Consider the following 21,919-nt stretch of genomic DNA (forward strand, 5'->3'; position numbering starts at 1 on the left):
GGATGGGAGCTCTGCTTTGTGGTCAAATGGTGAACCATGTGCTGGCCCCACTGGACTTTGGGGGCTCCCTGAAATGATCACACTCACAAAGAGAAGAATAGTAATATTAGCAATGTCCTGGCTTCTCTTTGAGGAAAGACATCCGTTCCTGTGAAGGGTACCATAAGAAGAACCTGCCATCCTAACCAGAATCTATAATCAGCCATTCAAGAAGGCCAAATGCAATAGAGAGGGGTGTCGACCACTACAGTACTGATCAAAGAGGTGGCAAAGGCTATTTTCACACCTGGGACTCTATGTGCATTTGTGAAGCTGTTCCTGTTGGTAGGTTCTATACTCAAGGACACAACCAACACAGAGTGAAAATACTAGAAAAAAGTTGCAGCTATACTAAACATGTAGACTTTTCTCTTGTCATTCTATAATATAGTATGACAACTATGTATGTATCATTTATTTCATGTTAGGTATTACATGGGATCCAGAGATGATTTAAAGTTATGTATAAATACTATGCCATTTTATATAAGGTATTCAACCATATATGGATTCTGATATTCAAACAGTCCTGTAACCAATGCACTGTGGATTCTGAGAGACAACTGTATGTGTTTCTCTGTGTACACATATACACCTGCACATAAAATGCATCATTTCACATACTAGCACTAGCTGCATTCATGCCACAGTCCCAAAGCAAAAGCAGTATCCTACCTCCTCAGATGCGTAGTGTTTTCTTGCCAGGAGGGATTTCCCAAGTTCAATGCAAGTTGTGAAACTGTCATTACGAGCATCAATTTCAGCTTTGATACCTTGATGATTATTCATTAATAGTTCAACAGATGACACATCCCTAAAAATAAACAAATAACAACTCCTTTAAAATACCAAGCTTTTAAGCCGGGTGTGGTGGAGCATGCCTTTAATCCCAGCACTTGGAGGCAGAGGCAGGTGGATCTCTATGAGTATCTGAGTAACCCTAAATGTTTACTAGGAACACACAAGAAAACCACTAGATTTCTGTTCAAATCTACTCTGAAAATTCAAGGTAGATAGATGTTCCTTCAAGGCACAAAGGCAATAATAAGCACCCTGAGGCATTAGCTGTCATGGGCTCAAGTTGTGTTCCTCAAAGAGGTGTTGACAGAGCCTCACTGACATCTGAAGAAATAATAGAGCCTGTAATCCTAGCACTTGGGAGGCTAAGGCATGGAGGACTGTGGGTTTGAGGCAAATCTAGCTATAGAGACCTTGTTTCAGCAAAACAATGAAGAGCAAACAGAACAAAACAAAAAAAGCAATGCACGTTACTGTACAACTGCCTTCCCAGAGGTGGAGGCAGGAGGATTAGGAGTTCAAAGCCAGCCTCAGTTACCAGTGAACACAAGGAATTTGAGCTGTATGAGATATTCTCTCAGAAACAACAAAACAAAACAAAGCCAGCTACTTGGGAGGCTGAAGCAGAAGGAATGCATTTCAATGCCTGTCCAGTAATTTAGTGAGACCCTGTCTCACAAAAAGGGGATGGGGAGAGCACAGAAAGATGGAGCTCAGTGATAGAGTGCTTGCTTAGCATGTATAAGGCCCTGGTTCAATCCCAGCAGTGGACATGTCAGAATAACCTGAGGGGTAGGAGGCTTAGAAATCAAAGATTGGTTATGCCATCAAACCTCCTCATGGATTAGAATCTACTGAGCCCAGCCAGGAATACTACTGCTTCTTAAACATAAACAACGATAAAAAGTATTTCATTTACTATGGCAAAGCTCCTTAGTTACAGCAGGAGTTGGCAGGAGTGAATTGCCGGTTATTTTTCCACCTAATTTTATTCATCTCTTAAACTTCACTGCTTTGAATGAAATAAAACTAAAGGGAAGACATTAAATAAATCTTAACTAATCACTCCAGGACACCTTGAGAACAGATGTTAAAAGGTAAAGAACACCTTTGTAATATGTATAGAAAATGTTTTTGAGACGGGGTCTCCCTGTAGCCCCAGTTGGCCTGGAACTCACTATGTAGTCCAGGCTGGCCTCCATCCCACAGAGATCTGCCTGCCTCTGCCTCCTGAGTGCTGGGATTAAATACGTGTGCCGCCATGCCTGGCTGTCAGTGACTTTTAATGCAACAAAGACAAAAGAAAAATAACTCAGAAAAGCCATCTTATCCCAATGATAAGGCAGTCAGTTGTGCCCAAAGTCCAGAGACACAGCAGAAAGGCCTGGGTGAGTATGCAACGTGGTGGTAGAAGGGAGAGAGTCTAGGAGAGCCGACACCACAGGCTCCTTGTTCCTTAGCACTTGTGGTAGACAAGTGGAACAATAGTGGCTGTTCCTGAAGATCTACATCCCAGAGCCAGGAACATTACCTGGGTTTCTCCTGGGCTTCAATCTGCCTGATGACGTCTTCCATCCAGAGCATGAGGTCGCGCACCATGCTGAAGAAGCGGAACTTGTCTCCTGTGTCCACCAGCCGCACCCTGCGACCCTCACAAGCATCTAGCAGGGACTTCCAGGCTTCCAGGACCTCGTTCTCACGCTTCTGAATGTCATCAGCCTTGTCCCCTGCATAGGCTGCTTGGAGGCGGGCTGCATCCTCCTGCAGCTGCCTCACCTGCAAAGCCACAGGGAAGATGAGCCAGGATTTGACTGCTGCAGCCTCCCCTATTACCCATTTCATCTTCTTACCTGCTAGTTTGCTTACACTGTAATGGAGGACAAGACTGAGAGGCCTCCTTGAAAAATTATTGTTTCACTGAGGAGAGCTAAGTCACAATAATCCAAATTTGCTACAAACCTACTGAACTATATATTAAGTTTTGCTTAAGTAGTAAAACAAATGAAACATCACAGGAACACTGGCAGGATAGCTGAGGAAAGATGTCCTAGAGGTAGCCTGGGACATGAGGACAATGTGAGTGGGGACATACCTAGATATATTTAAAAACAAAATACCTTGACTGGCTGGGCATGGTGAAACATACCAATAACCAGTAACTTGGGAGGCAGAGGCAGGAGGAACAGGAATCCAAGGTCAGTTTCAAGCCAGCCTGGGCTATTGTAGACCCTGTCTTAAAAAAGAAGAAAAAAGGGAGCAGAGAGATGTCTCAGCAGGAAAAGGTATTTGCCACACAACCTGGCAACTTGAGTTTAATCACCATAACCTATAAAGGTGGAAAGAGGGAACTTATTCCAACTGTGGCACAGATACAGACTTCGCATAATGCACATACAATTTTAAAAATATTTTATTTATTATTTTTTTATGTGTATGAGTGTTATGCCTGCACGAAGGTAAGTGCACCCATGCTGTGCCATGCCCACGGAGGACAGAAGAGGCTGTCAGATCCCCTGGAACTAGTTACAAACAGTTGTTAGCTGCCATGTGGGTGCTGGGATTTGAACCCGAGTCTTCTGCAAGAACAGTCAGTGTTCTTGCCATCTCTCCTGCCCCACACACAATTTTTAAAAATGCAGATTGTATGCATTGTACTCTACTTTCTGTGAAAAAGGGTGAAAAAGAATAGGCTATCACTTTGGGTGGTGGTGGGGATTTGCCTTTATAATCAAAACTAGTGGCTATTTTATATGTTAGTGTACATATTAAGGTGTTATATATAGTACTTAACATATTAGCAGTGTTGTGCATGAAGACAAATGTGTAACAGACATATATAAGAATGGATACTCAGTCATTGTTTGGTGATAGATCTGTGTGATCAAAGTCTACAGACAACAGTCCTGGAAAGTAACAACTTTTGGATGTTTGTGATGGAAGTATTTGGAGAAATATCATGTGGGGGATGCTCTACGGATAATGTTAAATTCAATGCTAAGGTCTAGAAGAGAAGTGGATTACTGACAGAGAAGGACCTTAAGTGGTGGTGAAAAAAAAAAAGTTGTTTCTGAAAAAGATGCAAATAAAAACCAATGGGATTTGGTTTCCATGGTGATTTGGTCTCCATATCCTAAGGTACTATGGGACATATTCTCTAGTATTGAGTTACATTTAAGGTATAACATTCAAATTATCATGACCAAATTTGTAGGAAATTGTTTGAAAACCTAATTTCCTATCTTCTCAAAACTTTTTCTTGTGCCTCTGGTTATTTTTAACAGGTTCTCACAATAAAATGGTGAGAGAGGCTAGAACAATGAAAATTCACACCAAATTACCCACTGCTTTGGCCACTCGAGACCATCGTGTTGATTCCTCCCATTCTACTGTTCTGCTCTCATGCACAACAGAAACAGTGGCAGGTCAAGCTGGCACAAGAGAACAGAGCCAAGCAGGGCTGGGACCTGGTGCCAAAAGCCATCCCTTCTGCACTGATTCAGTGGGTTAAGGCTTGCAGGAGGACCACACATGGATTTACCTGCTGTAACCTGCTTACCCACTGGGTATGGTGAGGAGGTGGAGACCAGCAGACTTGAAGGACTTGGCATGCTGCTTCTAATGTTTTCCAATTGTCTCCAGGCAGCACAAAAGTTTCTCTTTGTTATATAACAATAACAGGTAAACATTTATAGACCCCTTACTATGGCATATGTTTTTTTTTGGCTTGGGGGCGGGGCGGTTGAGACAGGTTCTTACTGTGTAGCCCTGGCTGGCTGCAAACTCAGATATCTGGCTGCTTTCACCTCCTGAGTGCTAGGATTAAAGGTGTGCACCACCATGCCGAGCTATGGCATATGTTGTATAAGAATCATCTTAATCCTCAAGGCAGCAGGAAAAGGAAGCTTAGAGAAGAAAATCAGCTCACAGCCACAGAAAGTGACATGAATTAAGAATGTTGTAGGTCAGAAGACAAAGGCAGTCAAAGGGATCTCTCCAAAGAACAAACCCAAAGTACCAACATCCAGTGAGATTGATGCACTCAAGTGAATCTGTCACGGCCTTTAAATTTATGTATGTATGTATGTATATATGTATGTATGTATGTATGTACTCATACATGTGTGTACATACTTCTTTTTTGAAAATATTTACTGGAACACAGCCCTTGCCCATTCATTTTCCCACTGCCTGTGACTGCCGTATGCTGAGACAGAAGCATTGCATCTATATCCAATAGAGACTGCATATCACACAAAGTCCAAACTATCTATAAGCTGGTCTTGAACAGAAAATGCTTGCTGAGTCCTGAAATAATCAATATGCTATTAATAGACAAGAACAAAACTCCTGATTTATTCAGAGATAAAAACTTCAACAAAACCAGCTTCTTTTATTGGACCATAAAATTTAGGGAGAGAAAAAAACCAATTTACTTTTCAACTGCAAGATGTAAGACCGATCAGGCAACTACAGAGAATAGAAAGCAAACTAGAAAAAGAATATACTAGATTCTTGCTGTTACATTGTTATTACACTATCAACCATCCTTTAAACAAAGTCTTACTGTTAGCCACTTAATAAAATACCAGGAGGAAAAAGACCAGGCATATTCAAATGTTAGAATCTAGTTCTCTACTAGAAAGGAGATCATGAAAGGGGAGGAAGAATCTTGGAGGTTGGGTGAGGAGAAAGTAATGGAAGACATGTGACAAGAAAGCAGAAAGGGGGGCTATGTGGGGAAAAGAAGGAGGGTGGAAGTAGTGGACACAAGGGAAGAACAGTGTGAGAGAATGAATGAGGGCAATATGTATGAAACTGCCATGAGATTCATCACTTTTGTTTGCTAACCTAAAAAATTAAGAAAAAAGAAATCAATGTAGAAAAATAAACCTACATAATCATTTAAAAAACAAAACAAACAAAATCAAGCTGTTGGAGAGACAGCTCAGTGGGTTAAGTATGCTTGCTGCTCTTACAGAGGATCAGAATTCAGTTTCCAACACCCATGTCTGGTAGCTTACAACCGCCTATAACCCCAGCTCCAGAGGATCTGATACCCTCATCTAGCCTCAGTGGGCACCTGCACACATGTGCACATGAATACATACAGACATAAAAATAAGTAATAACAAAACAAAAACCGGAATCTAGATTTCTCTTTTGGGTTGGCTGATGGCAAACTGCTTTAAAATGATCCTGATGGATATGCTAATATAATAGAACTCTTATTGAAGCCTGTAACTTGCAAATGTTTATAAATGCATCTATGTAATTTAACCACCAGCATGTTCTTCTAACAACATTTGTAAATGTGATAAAGTCAGAACTGCATGGATTATAATAATGTGTGCATTCATGTATTTAATTTGAGCACATTTTGAGGATCCAAGAGACAGAGAGATGCTCCAGATGCACGAAGATGCTCTATAGAGAAACTGCCTAGATCTGGGCAGCTCCCTACCCACCTGAGTGCCCAAAGCCTGGATGTCATGTTCAAAGGTGGTGTGCATTCTCTGTAAGGTCTCCACAGTGTTCTGATCTCTTCCAAGCTCCTCAGGGAGTTTCTTGTGCTTGTCCTGGATGCGGCCAAAGATCTCCTTGGCATCATGGTAAAACTTATGCAGTTCATAGGAAGCGGCGAGAATCTGTGTTCTCGTGTCAATGAGCTCCAGGAGGTCAGCCCAGGCTTCATTGAGGCCATCTTTCCACTCAGCAATGGTGGCAGCATCTGAATGTCCAGAGTTGATGAGGTCATCTGCCATATGATTGACTGTATCCACACGCTCCTGTCCAATGTTTCCTGTATCTCGAGCAAATTCCCGGAATCGTTCTTGTAACATCTGACATGGGAATGTGCATAAAGAAATCACTGAGACCATTGTGAAGATTTTACACCTTGGTCACATGAATGCTATTTAGAAAGAAATCGTTGCTGACTGGGAGGCAACAAGTTACATGGAAGACTTAAGAACCATAGATCTTTACTCTAAAACCTCCAAAACCCCTTGCTCATTATATAAAGTACAAGTAGAGACTCCGTGTCTTGGAATTAGGGAAGAAGAAGATACAGAAGCCAATCTAAGTTAAAGTCACCTGACAAAGTACCAAACTGAAACTAACCCCATGACATCTGAAGTCAATCTAAGGCATTTTATCTGCCATGATTCACTCTGCCCCAAGTACTTGCCGTGACATGCTCGTAGTCCTGTCCCAATTCATGGGACCCTGCGACCACTTCCCTTTCAGCAATCCACTGCTCCAGGTCGTCCACCTCCCTGTTGAGCTGGAATAACCTGTGCCTTTCATCAAGCTTTCCTCTCCTCTCTTCAGCAAGGTCCTTCAGGCCAGCATACAATTTATCCACTTTGGACTGCCGCATGCTAATGCGCTCACTACAAAAGAGTGGGAACTGTGAGAAAAGGACCTCAAATGTCATCTTTCTTCAGGAGAAAAACAAATGAGGGGGAGATAGTGTAAAAGTATGTCACATCAAACTTCTCAACCTATTTAGTCTGACAAGTAAAACTCTGAAATCTGACCTCAATTTCAAATGAAGAGCCAATATGGAAACCAAACACAATACTTAAGGCCAAGGACCATCATGAATATAAAGATCAAGGGGAAGGACCCTAACTCAGCACTTGCTGGCTCTGCAGGTCAGGGTCTTCTTTTGCTGGTAAAGGGTTAATGCCAAATGTTGGCTGTCAGGTATTATACTGTAGAGGGACCAACAGTATACCCTATCTGGCACACACTGCCCACTATGGCTCCTCTCCGGACTGAGGCTCTTCTCATCCAGCCCAATTGGCTCTGGATGTTCCTGTTTCCTGAGTCCTGAGAGTATAGTCAGGAGACTGAATTCCCCACTTCTTCAATCTCTCACCAGGACAATCTTATAAAAGGAGATCAGGGACAAGGATTTGCTGGTGCCTGTTCCTGGAGACCAAGAAAGTGACTCTCTTGAGAATCTCATCATGAACACCTTAAGGACCCCATACACCAACAGAGTCATTTGCTCTCATTTTTCCCAACCTACCTTGTCTTGGATAAACACACAAAGTCAATTCCTTTCCTTTCTGAGTCCTAAAAGGCAATTCTTGAAAAAGACTAAAAGGACTGTTCCTCAAGTTAACACCGCAGCCTAGTGTAGTGAGTCCATACCCTTACTTGTGTTTTCCCTCTGGTATTGTAAGTTTTCAGCATGCAAGACTTAGGAGGTGCTATGGCTTTGTTTTTCCTGAGAGCCCTTTCATTTTACAGAGCTAGGTATTCTTATCTACCAGTCCTCTTAAAACAAATCACTGCTTCCCTAAACTGGGTGACTTTTTCAACCCAAGGATAAGTTTTTCAATTACCTGTATCTATAAGTCAACCTGTACTTCTGACTCAACACTAATTATCTTCCAATCAGCTCTTGGCCAACATAAAATATTTAACCCAGAAGACCAACTTCTGAATGTAACAATTTACCCTTCCTATTCAACATAGGCTCTTGGGTCTATTTAAGAAGGTTTCCCAATGATCTACTTCACCACTAATGTATGATGAATGTTGCCACTTTCTTTTGGAGCAAGTTAGTAAGAAACTCTCCCCCTAAGGACTTAACAGCCTGGTTGGCCTCATGCTTAGAAAAGTGTCATTTACCTTTCAGGATGGCTGTCAGCCACTAGGGCCCGGCTGGTCTTGGAGAGCTGGTGCACAGTCTCTGCATAGTCCTCAACGGCTTGTTCCAAAATCTGGTGCTTTTTCAACATGGAGACAGCACTCTGCTCATCCTGCAAAGAAACAGACTGGTATGACTATTGCTGGACGCACTGGCTGGAGCAACAAATTAACAACTGCATGGTGGGGCAAGGGAAAGTCTCATGAGAAAGAAAAACACCAGTGTGATATGGCCGTGAACACAGACACATTTGACAGCATCACCATGGACTACAGGAGGCCTTTGCAAAGGAGAACATGAAGATGTAGAGTGATCAAGGCTCCTTTAAGGTAGAGTTACGCTCAGACAAGCCTAGTATATCTTGGCTAGTTGAAACTCCCTGCCTGTCAAGTGTGTACATGACAGCACTTTACAATTCTAAAATACTTTTAAGCAGTCTCAAAATCATTTTGTATATTGTATAGCTTAGGTGATACTATAAAGTTCTGGCAAACTTCTGTTAAAGAAGTAAAAGATAGTCAGGCATACTGGCAACTACTTGTAATCCTAGTAGGAAGGACTAAGGCAAGAAGATCATGAGTTTGAGGTCAGCCTTATATAATACCTTACCAGAATTCAGACAATAAAATGTTATGCCAAGGGTAACAGCAGCCAGATTTTAGATACCTTTAGGTACCTCTTAATATCTTAAGGCAGCAGGTGACATGTGTTATAAAGAACAAACTCAGGTTGAGGATACTCTTCTGTATGCCTCCTGTGTCCTCATGGGAGGGAGGAATCTTCTCTCACCTTGGCCTTCTCCTCAGACATCATGTACAGTTCCTGCTCACTCATCCATGCTTCAGCTTCAGCTGCATCAAAGTAGTACTGCTGGGCCTTGTGTGCCTCTTCCAGTCGTCTATGGCGTTTCTCAGTCTCCTCAATGAGGAGTCCCCACAGCTGCTTCAGGTCAGCCAACCTCTGTCTGATAGCTTCGGCATTGAGGCTGCTGCTGTCAGTGATAATGTTTTGGCTCCTCTCAAAGATGTCATCAATGCGAGGCTGGTGTCCCTGGATTTCTTTCTGGAGGGTCTGTGTAGAAGAGAAAAAGGCAGAGTTTTGCTAAATGGCCATGACCTGGTCTTATTTCAAACTATTACAGATTAGAACTAACAAACCTTCAAAGCTCTCATACTTCCTCTGCCCTGTGATTCAGAGCAATTATTAGACATAGCTAGCCCAAGCAGAAATGCTTACCTGATTTTTCTTTATTAAGAGCTGTACAGTTTGAAGGTTATGGCCATGATCTGTGGAAGTTGCCAAAGGCATCCTCTCGCCAACCCATAACTGGAAATAATTCAAAATAAGCAGTGGTCAAGATCATGCAGAAGAATAAATAAATGACATAAATAAGAGCATAAAGGAGGGAGCTGGACGTGGTGGTAGTAAGTAGTCCCAGCACTCGGGAGGCAGAGGTAGGTGGATCTCTGAGTTCAAGGCCAGCCTGGTCTACATAGTTAAGTTCCAGGACAGCTGGGGCTACAGGGAGACCCTGTCTCAAAAAGACAAAAAAGAAGAAAAAGAGTAAAAAGGAGGGAAGGGCCACAGCTTCGATGGAAGTGTGTCCAATCTTTCTTCAAAGGGCTACAAGAGATACAGATGCTTCCTCCTGGATATTGGCAGGAGTTAAGTCTTCCCAACTTCATCCTCAGTGTTGGGCTCACTGTGAGCCCTACTGGTTAGAGCCCTGCTCTAGTGGCATTAAAATCCGGGCTATCTCTAGAATACCAGCAAGAACAGCACTGCATTGTGTGGAGAATGGACTACAAGGGCTCAAATCTCTGACATGACCCAGGGTAGGTTCAACAGAGAAGCAAGCATAGGTTTCAGGACAGAGGAGGGTCTACTCACGATCTCATCCTCCACGTCCCTGTTGAACTGATGGATCTCCTTGGAGGCCAACAAATTATGCTTCCTTTCATTCAAGGGCTCGAGAAGCTCCATGAACTTGGTCTGCACAGTGAGGCGTTTGCTGTCCACCTCATCAGTGCTCTTCCCCTCCTGACTTAGTGCCTGGGCTTGGCTCTGCAGTTCCTCAATCTCCTTCTTCCGCACTTCCATTTGATTCTCCAGCATCTGAGGGAACAAGACTACGTCAGAGCCAGAGGAAACAGAGGATCGAACAAAATGTTTGTTTAGAGCACTGGCCAAAGCAGAAGACTGACCCGAACTGACACTTAAAACAGTAGAGAGCCCAAGAAATAGTTTTAAGATTGATCAGTCTAATAGCACTCTAACTCATAAGCTAATGTTTAAAATATCCCTTTCTAGGACTTTAAAAGCTTGAAGTAACTGAAAAAGGGAAAAGACATGAATTAATTCTGTGAAAAGGACAATCCCCATTTGCCTATCCAGAAGCCAGTTTCTCTATCAGAAAGGAATACACTCTTGAGGCTTCAGTTCTTTCAAGTAAGAAAATTAAGTTATGTTCATTTTTGTCAAACAAAGTTGAATAGGATCATGCTGGATAATCAGTGACACATTCTACCCATTCGCTATTTGAAGAAAATGGGCAAAAGTGGTAGCTAAAGTGCCTCACTCAGGAACTATTACACCGAAAAGACCAAACACTGATGGCTTAAGAGAGGGAACCAGCATCTTCAGACTAAGTCCCTTCCCAGGAAGAGGAGGAGGCAAGCAGCTACAACTAAGCATCTTAATACACAATAACTCCAAGAACAAAGTAACCAGCCATTTAGCAAAAAGAATAGTGAGTGTCCCTTTAATGAAGAAGCCAGCCTCGGCATTCAGCCAATGCTGTCTTCCAGTGACTGGTTCTACTGTTGAGCCCAGGACTTGGTCATATACTGCAAAAGCTGGCAGGGAGTCACTTGAAAGGTTAGCCACTAACATATCTTTAAAAAAAAATACACACACACACACACACACACCAAAAAAAAAAAAAAAAATTTTTTTTTTTCTTTTATGTGTACGTGTGCATACCCAGAAGACAAACTTGGGTGTTATCTTCAGGAATGCCATCCACGTCCTTTGAGAGAAGGCCTCAATGGCCTGGAGCTGAATAATTAAGCTAGACTAGTTGGCTCCCTCCTGTTTCTGCCTACCCAGCACTTAGATTACAAGTGCATGCCACCATTTCTAGCATTGTTACATGAGTTCTGCAGACAGAACTCAGGTCCTCACGTTTAAAGGGCAAGTAGACTCAGACCATACCACTACTATACTTTTTTTTGTGTCTTTTTTTTGAGACATGGTCTCCCTGTAGCTCCAGCTGTCCTGGAACTCACTATGTAGACCAGGCTGGCCTCGAACTCACAAAGATCCGCCTGCTTTGCCTCCAGAGTTCTGGGATTAAAGGCGTGCATCACCATGCCCAGCACTGCTATACTTTTAATGCAACTATTTTCTCATTAATTCAAGGTAAATTCATCTGCCTTCAGAGTCATCTATTACATCTATAAAGTAGTAAACAAACCAGATAATCATTGCTTATTTAAGACATTATACAGCAAAGAAGGGAAGTATAATTATTTTTATTTGCATAGAATGGAGAATTGAATGAGATGAATATTTACTCAACTACTGAATGGTGGTAAGACTTATTAACAAGAATAATAAAGAAAAAAAAGTATACTGTGCATGGATACCCAACACTTCATCTTTCGAATTGACTCTGGAAATGCCCTATGCTGCTGTCAGGAAGAGCACTTCTCTGGGTACTAAAATCCTTCATAAAAAAGACAAATGGCTGAAACTCAGGTGGGTGAGTGAGGATGATGAAGAGGAAAGCTGTCAAACAGATACACAGTAGATGGCTGCCTTGCCCACTCGCCTGTTGCTTTTTCAGCAGAATATTGACACTGGTAAGGTCTTTGCCATAGTCGTCAGACTGAATCTGACTCTCTAGGCCATGTAGCCATTTGTCTAGATCTGCACAGCTTTGGGTGAAAAGTTCAGCCTTATTTGCATCAAAGAGCCGCTGGGCCTTGGTCTGGGTGGTGGATTCAAGGACTTCCCACATTTTATGTAATCCAGTGAGCTTCTCCTTCACCACAGCTTCAGTCTCTGGTTTTTCTGAAATGAGCTGCATTCCTTCCTGGAGAACACATATCAACAAAGTTAAAAGTAAATACAGTTTGTAAGAGAGTAAATGTTAGTGTAACAACAACAAAAACGACAACCAAAAAAACCCAACCTAAACACGACAGCTGATCTTTGATTTACCCCTTCATTCCACACACACATACATCCATGAAGTTAACACCCAATAAAGTCAACAATGAACTCTTGTATGCACTGCATGATTTCAGGGGATGTAAACAGTAAGTGCTGCATGCTCTAAAAGTTTCAACCTGGGCAATGAGATATTTAGTGCTGATAATCCACAATTTCATTCCCTAAAGAGCAGACACCATACATTATTTTAACCCTTAGGAGCCTGACACAATAGAAAAAGGAAAGGAGGGTGAGAAACACACAACACACTGCTGTTACAAAGCACACAATCCTAACATTATACACCATAACCATTATCATAGGGTAGGGTATATATACAGTAGTCCCCACAAGGAAACTAGGAAAGATTTAAAACGCACAGTATTTTAAAATTCTGTGCAATGATATTTAATAAAGATGACCATGATGCAGCACAGGTAAACATATGACTAATGCAATGGGGATGGAAGGCAACTTGTAGATAAGCAGCAGCAGCAACAGATGAGATGCATAACAGAGACCAAATGCCTGGCATTCACTGGAAGATAAACCAAACACTCTTATGCTACTTGGTTGGGTTCCTGCTTTCCTTCCTTCTGGTGGGCTAAAGTTAGAATTGGTAAGTGGAAGGGGGATTGCTACCACTATGTAACTTTGTAAATGACGACATAAGGTTCTAAGATGTATCCTAAATAAAAGGAATTCATTTCCTCCCCTTCCTTTCCCAAGTTTTTTCTCTTTACCACGGTTATGATGTGGAAATGGGAGTGCATGTATCTCACCAATCATTTAACCTACCTTCTCAATTTTGTCAAGCCATTCTTTGTTGGATGCAAGCTCTGCCATAAATGCTTGATGTTTTAACCATTTACTATGCAGATTTCTGGCTTCATCATAAGACATATCCTGGGCTGTAAGCATCTTCTCATTGATCCAGAGGGACAGCTGGGGAGAAATACCAGAAAGGATTCAGAAACTTCCATCACAGACATAAGCTTTTTTCCCTACCTGGAAAGGATCGTATTTGTGTCATACTGCATGTTTCCGTACCAACAGACAACCAAATATTTAACTTTACAACTCTGATCCATCATGATAAGAATGCAATATAAAGAGCTTGCCTCTGTGTTTGCGCCAAACTGTGTACCTAACGTTAAAACCAAAAGGACAAAAACTGAGCCTGTTTTCAAACTGAATGGTATTCAGTCAGCTTTCCCTGCCCAAAACCATGTCAAGATACCACCCTTTTTCTTTTCCAAATACCTGTGTCAACTATAACATAATAATCATGATCGACTGTCATTTATTTGGCAATCTTACACTTTTAGTCCTGTTTAAAAAAGAAAAAAACACTTCCCTGTCCACTGCCATGCTCCACATGGGCATATGTCTGGGAATGTCAAAAGCATCAACAACTTGCTCTCTGTGGAGCTCAGGCAACAATACCTTTTTCATTATCTTCTTTAAGTCTAAATCACCTTCACCTCCTTTTCTATAGCCTCTAATTCTCTAAAGAACAATTAATTGAGACCAAGAACACTTCACAGGATGTTGATTCTGTGACCTAACATTTGCACTTAAAAGGGAATTCTTAAAAGCCACAAAAAGCTTGCCAGCTGACAAACTGAAGCAAATTCTCAAGAGACTTGGGATGAGAGTCAGCCAAACACCAGACCCTGACCCATGTCTTCTGTAGGCTTTCATCTCAAGCCAGCCCTGCTTGTTCCTGCTTGACTACAAGTGGCCAGGCCAGAGAATACAAAGGAATGAAGACTCAGCTGATTACAAAATAGGGTCTTCAAGGACTATCTCATTTCACTTGGGTGACAAGTGAGTGGCTCATTTAAAAATATATATTTTTTATTTTATGTGTATGTGTGTATTGTCTGTGTGTAGGTAAGTGCGCCCATGTCATGCAGTGCCTGAGGAGGACAGAAGAGGCTGTCAGATGCCCTGGAACTGAAGTAATGGACAGTTGTTAGCTGTCATGTGGGTGCTGGGATTCGAACCCAAGTCTTCTGCAAGAACAGTCAGTGTTCTTAACTGCAGGAGTGGCTCCTTTTTATACCAGTCAGGGCTCACAGTAAGACTGCACCTGAACATCCTCACGGTTCCAACTCCCAAGGTCTACAAATGACACGACACCAAAGAAACCCTTACAGCATCAACGTTCCCAAGGCCTTTCATTCACACTCTGGCCAATGCCGGGGACAACTTCTTCCTATGTTTACTTCAACAGCAGAATGTCTGTTCTTTAGAAATGATTTCAAGGAGGGCAACGCAGGTTACATCAGAACTGCTGACTATGAGAATGGGTGAAAACCCAGACACCTTTCTCATGCTATTCATCATAAAGGAGAACCAGAAGGGGTGAGGTTCAAAGTCAATGCTCATACAACAATAAAATCAGTAAGTTTTCTACATTAAAAGAATTACCTATTTTCCAGTTATCTAAGAGGCTAAAATATAAAATACTGTGGCCATTCATCCAACTTAAGAAGAAAAGAGGCTAAAAGGAAATGAATGATAAAAAATTCCCCATATTCTACATACACAGAGGAATCACACAATCGATTTAAAGTCCTGAGGGCATTCACATATTTTTACTATGCATAACAATTACTCATGAGGAATTTTTTAATTAAAAAAAGGAGAAAGCACCACATAAAAATCAGAGGTCTATAAACAGATCTGTTCTTTACTGAAAACATTGTCCTACAGATAAACCATCATGTAGTACAGCACAATGCAGTGGGTCTATGGAACTTGCCAGTTTACTAGCCCTTCATCAGCATTCTGGACCACTGTGCAGACTAGAAAAAGATAAGAACAATCACTGAATTAAAACACTGAACTCACAGTTATGTGCCATATACAACTCCCGGGGAATAAAATAAAACATCTCTACTTCAGAAAATAGAGGAGCATATGATAGAATAAAACAAAATAGTCAGATTTTAATCATCTATTTTTTAAAAAAAATACTGCACTAAACTTACAGTGGGATGCTATTCCCACTATATTGCTCTCGTGATAGTTGCCCCATCCAGTGTTATGGGTAAGAATGGGTCTTACAATCTATTTCTCTTCTAGCCAAGGCACCCAGGAAGAAGGAAGAGGAGGACAGGATGAAAAATCTCTGGATTCTCTGGATGTTGAACACAAACAACCAGTAAAGGCATTGAATTTGACCTCTGGGTGCTATATAAACAATTATCATCATAAAAGGTAGATTGTCAAATCTATACAAATTCTCAAGAGATTCTGGCTTAAAATGGGGCATATTTAAACAAAGCAGAAAAATGGAAGTTTATAGCACAGGAATGTGTGTACATACTCATTTATTTATTTTGGTCACTGGTATTGTTACACTAATCATCCTGGAGCCCCAAAACCTGACCTAAATTTTGCCACATGCAGACTATACATGCTGGTGTGGGACATCCAACATTCTTAATAGACACTATGGCTATGCCAACTTTTCAGGAAGTTTCTGCAGAGAAAGCAGAACAGGGAGCTCAAGAACCAGGGCTACTTGGCACAGCAGTCACAAGGAAGCCTATAAATCAAATCTCCTAGACAATTAAAATAAGCACAGTCCAATATTTCCAGCGTACTCTGTGGGGAATACAGGCCCAAGCCCCTGGGCATGCCTGAAAGTCATTGAACTCAGTCAAGGAGTGTGCTAAGAGGTCAACTTGTAATCAAGGATGCCCATTTGTAGGAACTTTGGAAAAAAAAGATGTAAAGACCTACCAAGGCTGACCATTTCCTGTGATTCCACTGGGAAGGACTGTCACTTTATTTATTAATTTTCCCTACATATTTCTATTTATGAATCTTTACTGAGGTGGGAAAAAACAAAGTATTGGAAATTTCAGGTATAAAAAATGAGTTTCTCTTAAGGATTTACCTTAGCCACTCATATCTGCTTAGTCCTTGAAATTCTTTTCTGTTTAAGCCTGGGCTTTCTTTTTTTTAAGTAAACAATTTATTGAGAATTTCATACATGCATATAAGGTGTTTTAATCAAATCTATGCCTACTCCCTCCCTCCCCTCTAATTCCTCCCATATCTCCCCATCACTTTTTTCTGGTAACTTCATGTACTCTTTCTTCCTTGTGGGCTTTTTAAAAAATTATTATTTTTGTTTTATGTGTATGCCTGTATAGACTGCATGTAGGTAAGTGTATCCGTGTCATGCAATGCCCACTGAGGGCAGAAGAGACCATCGGATTCCCTGGAACTGGAGTTACAGACAGTTGTTAGCTGCCATGTGGGTGCTGGGATTCGAACCCGAATCTTCTGTAAGAACAGTCAGTGTTCTTAATCGCTGAGCCATCTCTCCAGCCCCTTAAAAGCCTGGATATTACCATAGTTTGGTTAATCAATTCCATTTTATTAATTTGCCCTCTAAAAGCACAAGTAAGGGCTAGGTGTGGTGGCTTATGCCTGTAATCTCAGAACTTGGGAGACTGAGGCAGGAAGACTGCTGTGAGGCAAGCCTTGGCTATATTGTGAATTCTAGGCTAGCTTGAGCTACAGTGTCAGACTCTTGTCTTCAAAACAAAAACCAAAAAATCAGGAGCAATTGATCTCATCAATCCTCTGTACAAAGGAATACAATCTCAGGTTAACAATGCATCACTGATAATGCTTTACGGCAAACATCAGGTGACACAAAAACCAATCTGGAAGGCTCTTCTCCCCCTCCCTTGCAAATGCTCATCCCCTTTCATTCCCTCCTGTACAAAAGGCCAAGTGGTGCTCAGTACAGCTTAACACATACTTCTCCATGGCTCCCTTCAGAGCCCATGCTTTCCAATAGGTCTGTCTTGGAATACGAATGCCTCTTTGAGTATCCTTTCTAAATGGGTTACTTATGCCCACCTGGCATTAGGAGAAGCACTCCTGTCTTCAGGAAAATCCCCAAGAGAACTAGATTTGTCAATTGGGTGCTTAAAGCTGACAGAAATAAGCAACATAGTTTAGGGACTTTCCATCTTAAGCCAGAGCACACTGCAAAATTCACAGTAAGCCGGCACATCAATGGACATGAAGAATGGCTTTTGTCACAGAAGATCTAACATGATGGCTGTACTTAATTGAAAGTACAGCTACAGGTTTGTATGCAAGACGATGGTGATGAGTTAAGTTGTACTCTTAGTTCACACACTGATTCTGCCTCCTTTACTCTTGCCCTCAAGGGTCTTAGCATTTTTTTGTGGATGTTCCTCATCTCATTTTGGAATGCAAGGGTATATAGTCTAATAAACCAGAAAGAACTGAATTCCACTGAGTTCTCTGGCAGACAGAGAAATATGTGTTCATGAACTTACACATGTGGAATCGGCTACATGCTTTTTTTCTAACCAGCTTACAGAGAGACTACTTTTTTCTGGCCTACTTTAGTTTTCAAAGTTTGTTTATGCATGTATCAGCGGAGCATGAAATAGTATGAGAATCAAGAGATTACTACCACATGTTAAAACTTGGTGTTTGATGTCAGGAGTACTACTCTTGGCACATCAGACACATCTAAGGATGCTAAAAGATGGTTATTTTTAAAGTCTTAAGTGAATAAGAAATCTGGTTTATAATTTTTAAATTTCTGCTTTTGTGGGCTAGAGATGGTTCAGTGGTCAAGAGCACTGGCTGCTCTTGCAGAGGATTCAAGATAGTGCCCAGCATCCACATAGTGGCTAACAAACATCTGAAACTCCAGTTCTAGGAATCCGATACCCTCTTTTGGCTTCTGAGGTCAGTGCATGACATGGGTGCACTTACATACATGTAGGCAAAACACACATATATGTAAAATAAAAATAAGTAAAATGTCTATTTTTTAATAGGTAGGTAGTTTCAGTATGTTACTTCTTTCCTTCCACATTATTTAATGGACCTTATTTTGAAGGGTTAAAACACTAAATGTTTTTAGGTTACAGGGTATTTCTGGACATCACTCCCCACTAGAATCTTTGGAAATGATGTATGTCTGTGTTGTCCAATGTGGTAGCCACCAGTCGCACTGGCAACCATATACTTAAATAGAGACAGTTTGACAGAACTATGCTTGAAATTTTTATTTAAAATCAAATAGCCACAAGCAGCTAATTTACTTTACAGTGCAGTCCTAAACTAACTTATTACAAATTATGGATAAGCTAACAATCTAAATTACTGATAATCTAGCTCCTCTAGGTGATAGCTGATTCTCTGGCCTACCTCTTAACTTGCAAATCAAGTGGGTGATAGGGATGAACTTCGGGCCTCAATCATTTTATAATTCAATGGCTTTTTTTTTCCAAATGCTTACTAGCTATTGTTGGAAACCAAAAAAAGGATGGACTGAAGGGCAACATACCTCTTGACAATCTTGCAAGAACTTCTGAAGATCTCGGTTGTCCTTTAGTCTCATCAGAAGTTCACTGGCTGCTTCACGATTCTTCCTATGTCTGTTCAAAGAATAAAAGTAACTTAAAAAACAAATGTAGAATTTACAAGCCAATTTCTTTCTTGGGTTTTTGTATTTGTTGAGAAGAATTTGCTCACCATTCTGAATTATTTGACAGAGGCACACTGAAGGAGAGATTTTAGCATCCTCCAAATAAGTAAGCAATGGTACAAAAGAGACCTAAATACCTGTCAAAGGTACACAACAGGCCAATGACATTCACTGTGTAAATTTGCTGCTTCTTTAATACTAGAGAAAGAAAATCTGAGTGTGCACTGTGCACAACTACCCATTACTGACTCTGTGGAGGAATTTGAAACTTATTCTCAAAAAACAAAAAACTCAACTGTGTACAAGGCTATGAAAATATACATGACCACATAATTGGCTTTTATAAATGTTTTCTGTGATAAATTCCTGTCCTGGAAAACGTTATCACCACCACCAACAAAACCCAAGAATGAAAAATTTCAGACCTATGAGATCACATGCTTATTTGATTCTACTCTTGATAGGGTAGCTAAGATTTTAAGAAGTAAAACCAGCAAACTTTAAGACAAAAAACCTTGTAAGATCTGGAAGCTCTTACTGAAACTGGTGAGCAACGTGAGAAGGAGGTGCACACTTCTCAGCCTGACCTAAAAACTGGTGGCAGATTTCCTTCCTGTGCCAGTGGCATAGGTCTTCAGAAACTGAAGAACGGCAGTGTGAATGCCAGGAAAAGGTCTATTACTGCAATAAGGTTGCGCTCTACAGTGAAGATCAAGAAGTACGCCATGAAGGTAATTCTCTGTCATCTCACCATCCCTGCAAGAAAGCTAGACTATATTCAGTGTGTTAAGATGGATAAGATACAAAAATACATGGGCTGGGGACGCAGCCCAGTTGGTAGAATGCTTGCCTGATGTGTGAGACATCCTGTGTTCAGTCCATAGCACCATACAAAACTGGGTGCTGTGGTACATACCTGAAAACTCAACACTTTGGAGGCAAAGGCAGGAGGCTCCATGCCTGCCGGCCCCAGCAGCAGAAGTAAGCAAGAGTAGCTTACAGAACACAGGGTTGACTGAGATTGCAAGAGGTCCTCCAGGAGAAAGAAAGATCTTACAGTGATGCCACATGTGATATACACCCTCACTGAGTGTAGATGGAACAATTGACAGCAGCTAGTGGACTGTAGCTATCACTTGGAGGGACTTGGAGGAACAACTCTGTTCCTAGTGCTCTGGCAGGAAGAGCTAAGAACTACAAGAATATGACGAATGGAAATAATAAGGCACTGCATATATTTGATGCATAAGAGGATTTAATCCCCACCCCCTTAGGTAATGGGGTTCCTGTAGCTTCTTCTGGCAAGGAGGATCTTAACACATTATACTACTTGGGCAAAATACAAACATATTACGTTGCCACTGTCAAGACTACTGATGAATCAACAGAAAACCCTCTTCTGCCATCTTTCTTATGTTTATCAATAAATAATGTAGAATGTTTTTCTATTCCATTTTTAAAACTCAGGACTCCTAAGAAAGCCCTGGAATTTTAGGAGCTCAGGCTCTTAAGGACCACCCCCCCCCCCCCCCCGCCAAAAAATCAGGTTAAGGGTTAAGACATATCAAGCAGTTACTGGTTTTGACATTATCACCTGCTTCCAACAGTCCTGTGCAGCTGCAGCACTGTGGGATATATAAATAAACCCAGGAAGCAGCAGGGCAGCTGCACATCTGTCTGAATGCACATGTATAAAGGCCAAGCTTGCCTTGGGAAAACCTGCTGTGTACATCTCATGTGGAAAAACAAGGAAGTATTAAATTTACAAAATGAGGTCTAAGATTTGAAGGAATTTCATTTTCTTTAGATTAGGAACTCCTCTATCTTTGGTTCTCATGTTCATTTAAGATGACTTTGGGCTTGCCCAGTATTGAGAGACAACATAAATTGAATAATTATCTAGTGTTTTATAATTTTGGCTAGTTTTATATTTACTATTTTAAGACAGTTTTCAAAGGTTTTTAGTAAATTTATCTTAAGGCCTCTATTACAAGATTATTCTTGTAGCCATTTATTTTACTGTTATAGTATTTAAGGATTCGTTAAAATATCAGAAAATATGATTTTATACTTTTTAATAGTTTCAAAATTATAAAGGAACAGTTTTGTGTTTGGGTTAAGTAAAAAGCTTGTATGTGAGTACTAGCATGGTTTCTGTTTCATGCGTTTATGTTTTTCCCCTAATCATATGGAAATTATTGGAATGTCTGTATTCAATGTTAAAATGCTAAATAAAGTAGTGTATAATGGTTAAAAAAAAAAAGATGACTTTGGGTAGATTTATTTATCTATTTTTTGATCTTTTTATCATGTATGTGAGTGCACCCATGTAGTGCAATGCCACGGAGGTCAGAAGAGGGCTTCGGATTCCCCTGGACCTGGAGTTAAGGACAGTTCGTAGCTACCATGTGGGTGCTGGGAATCGAACCTGGGTCCTCTGCAAGAGCAGTCAGTGTTAAAAACTGAGCCATCTCTCCAGCCCTATTTTTTGGTCTTTTTAAGACAGGGTCTCCTTAACCCAGGTGACCTGAAACTCATTATGTAGACCAGGCTGGCCTTGAACTCACAGAGATCCACGTGCCTCTGCCTCCGGAGTGCTGGGATTAAAGGTGTATACCACACCCGGTGTAAAAAAATTCATTTTTATTTTTTGTCTTTTTGAAGTAGGGTCTCCCTGTAGCCCCAGCTGAACTCACTAT

At 41.1% G+C, this 21,919-nt stretch overlaps 1 protein-coding gene across 1 annotated transcript in view; it reads right to left on the reverse strand.

The window, feature by feature from the left end:
* Sptbn1 (spectrin beta, non-erythrocytic 1) overlaps positions 1–21,919 on the reverse strand; it is a 204,036-nt gene that overhangs the window by 15,094 nt on the left and 167,023 nt on the right. Inside the window, exons 18-28 of the mRNA XM_008823012.3 lie at positions 19,080–19,170; positions 13,514–13,660; positions 12,333–12,596; positions 10,391–10,615; positions 9,737–9,826; positions 9,290–9,571; positions 8,482–8,612; positions 7,025–7,229; positions 6,303–6,677; positions 2,369–2,613; positions 715–853 (exon numbers count right to left, since the gene is read on the reverse strand). Of these exons, the coding sequence (XP_008821234.1) occupies positions 715–853; positions 2,369–2,613; positions 6,303–6,677; positions 7,025–7,229; positions 8,482–8,612; positions 9,290–9,571; positions 9,737–9,826; positions 10,391–10,615; positions 12,333–12,596; positions 13,514–13,660; positions 19,080–19,170 (2,194 nt within the window). The remainder of the gene's footprint in view (positions 1–714; positions 854–2,368; positions 2,614–6,302; positions 6,678–7,024; positions 7,230–8,481; positions 8,613–9,289; positions 9,572–9,736; positions 9,827–10,390; positions 10,616–12,332; positions 12,597–13,513; positions 13,661–19,079; positions 19,171–21,919) is intronic.

Source organism: Nannospalax galili, unplaced genomic scaffold (assembly GCF_000622305.1).
Source record: "Nannospalax galili isolate Female #2095 unplaced genomic scaffold, S.galili_v1.0 scaffold286, whole genome shotgun sequence".
Lineage (NCBI taxonomy): Eukaryota > Metazoa > Chordata > Mammalia > Rodentia > Spalacidae > Nannospalax > Nannospalax galili.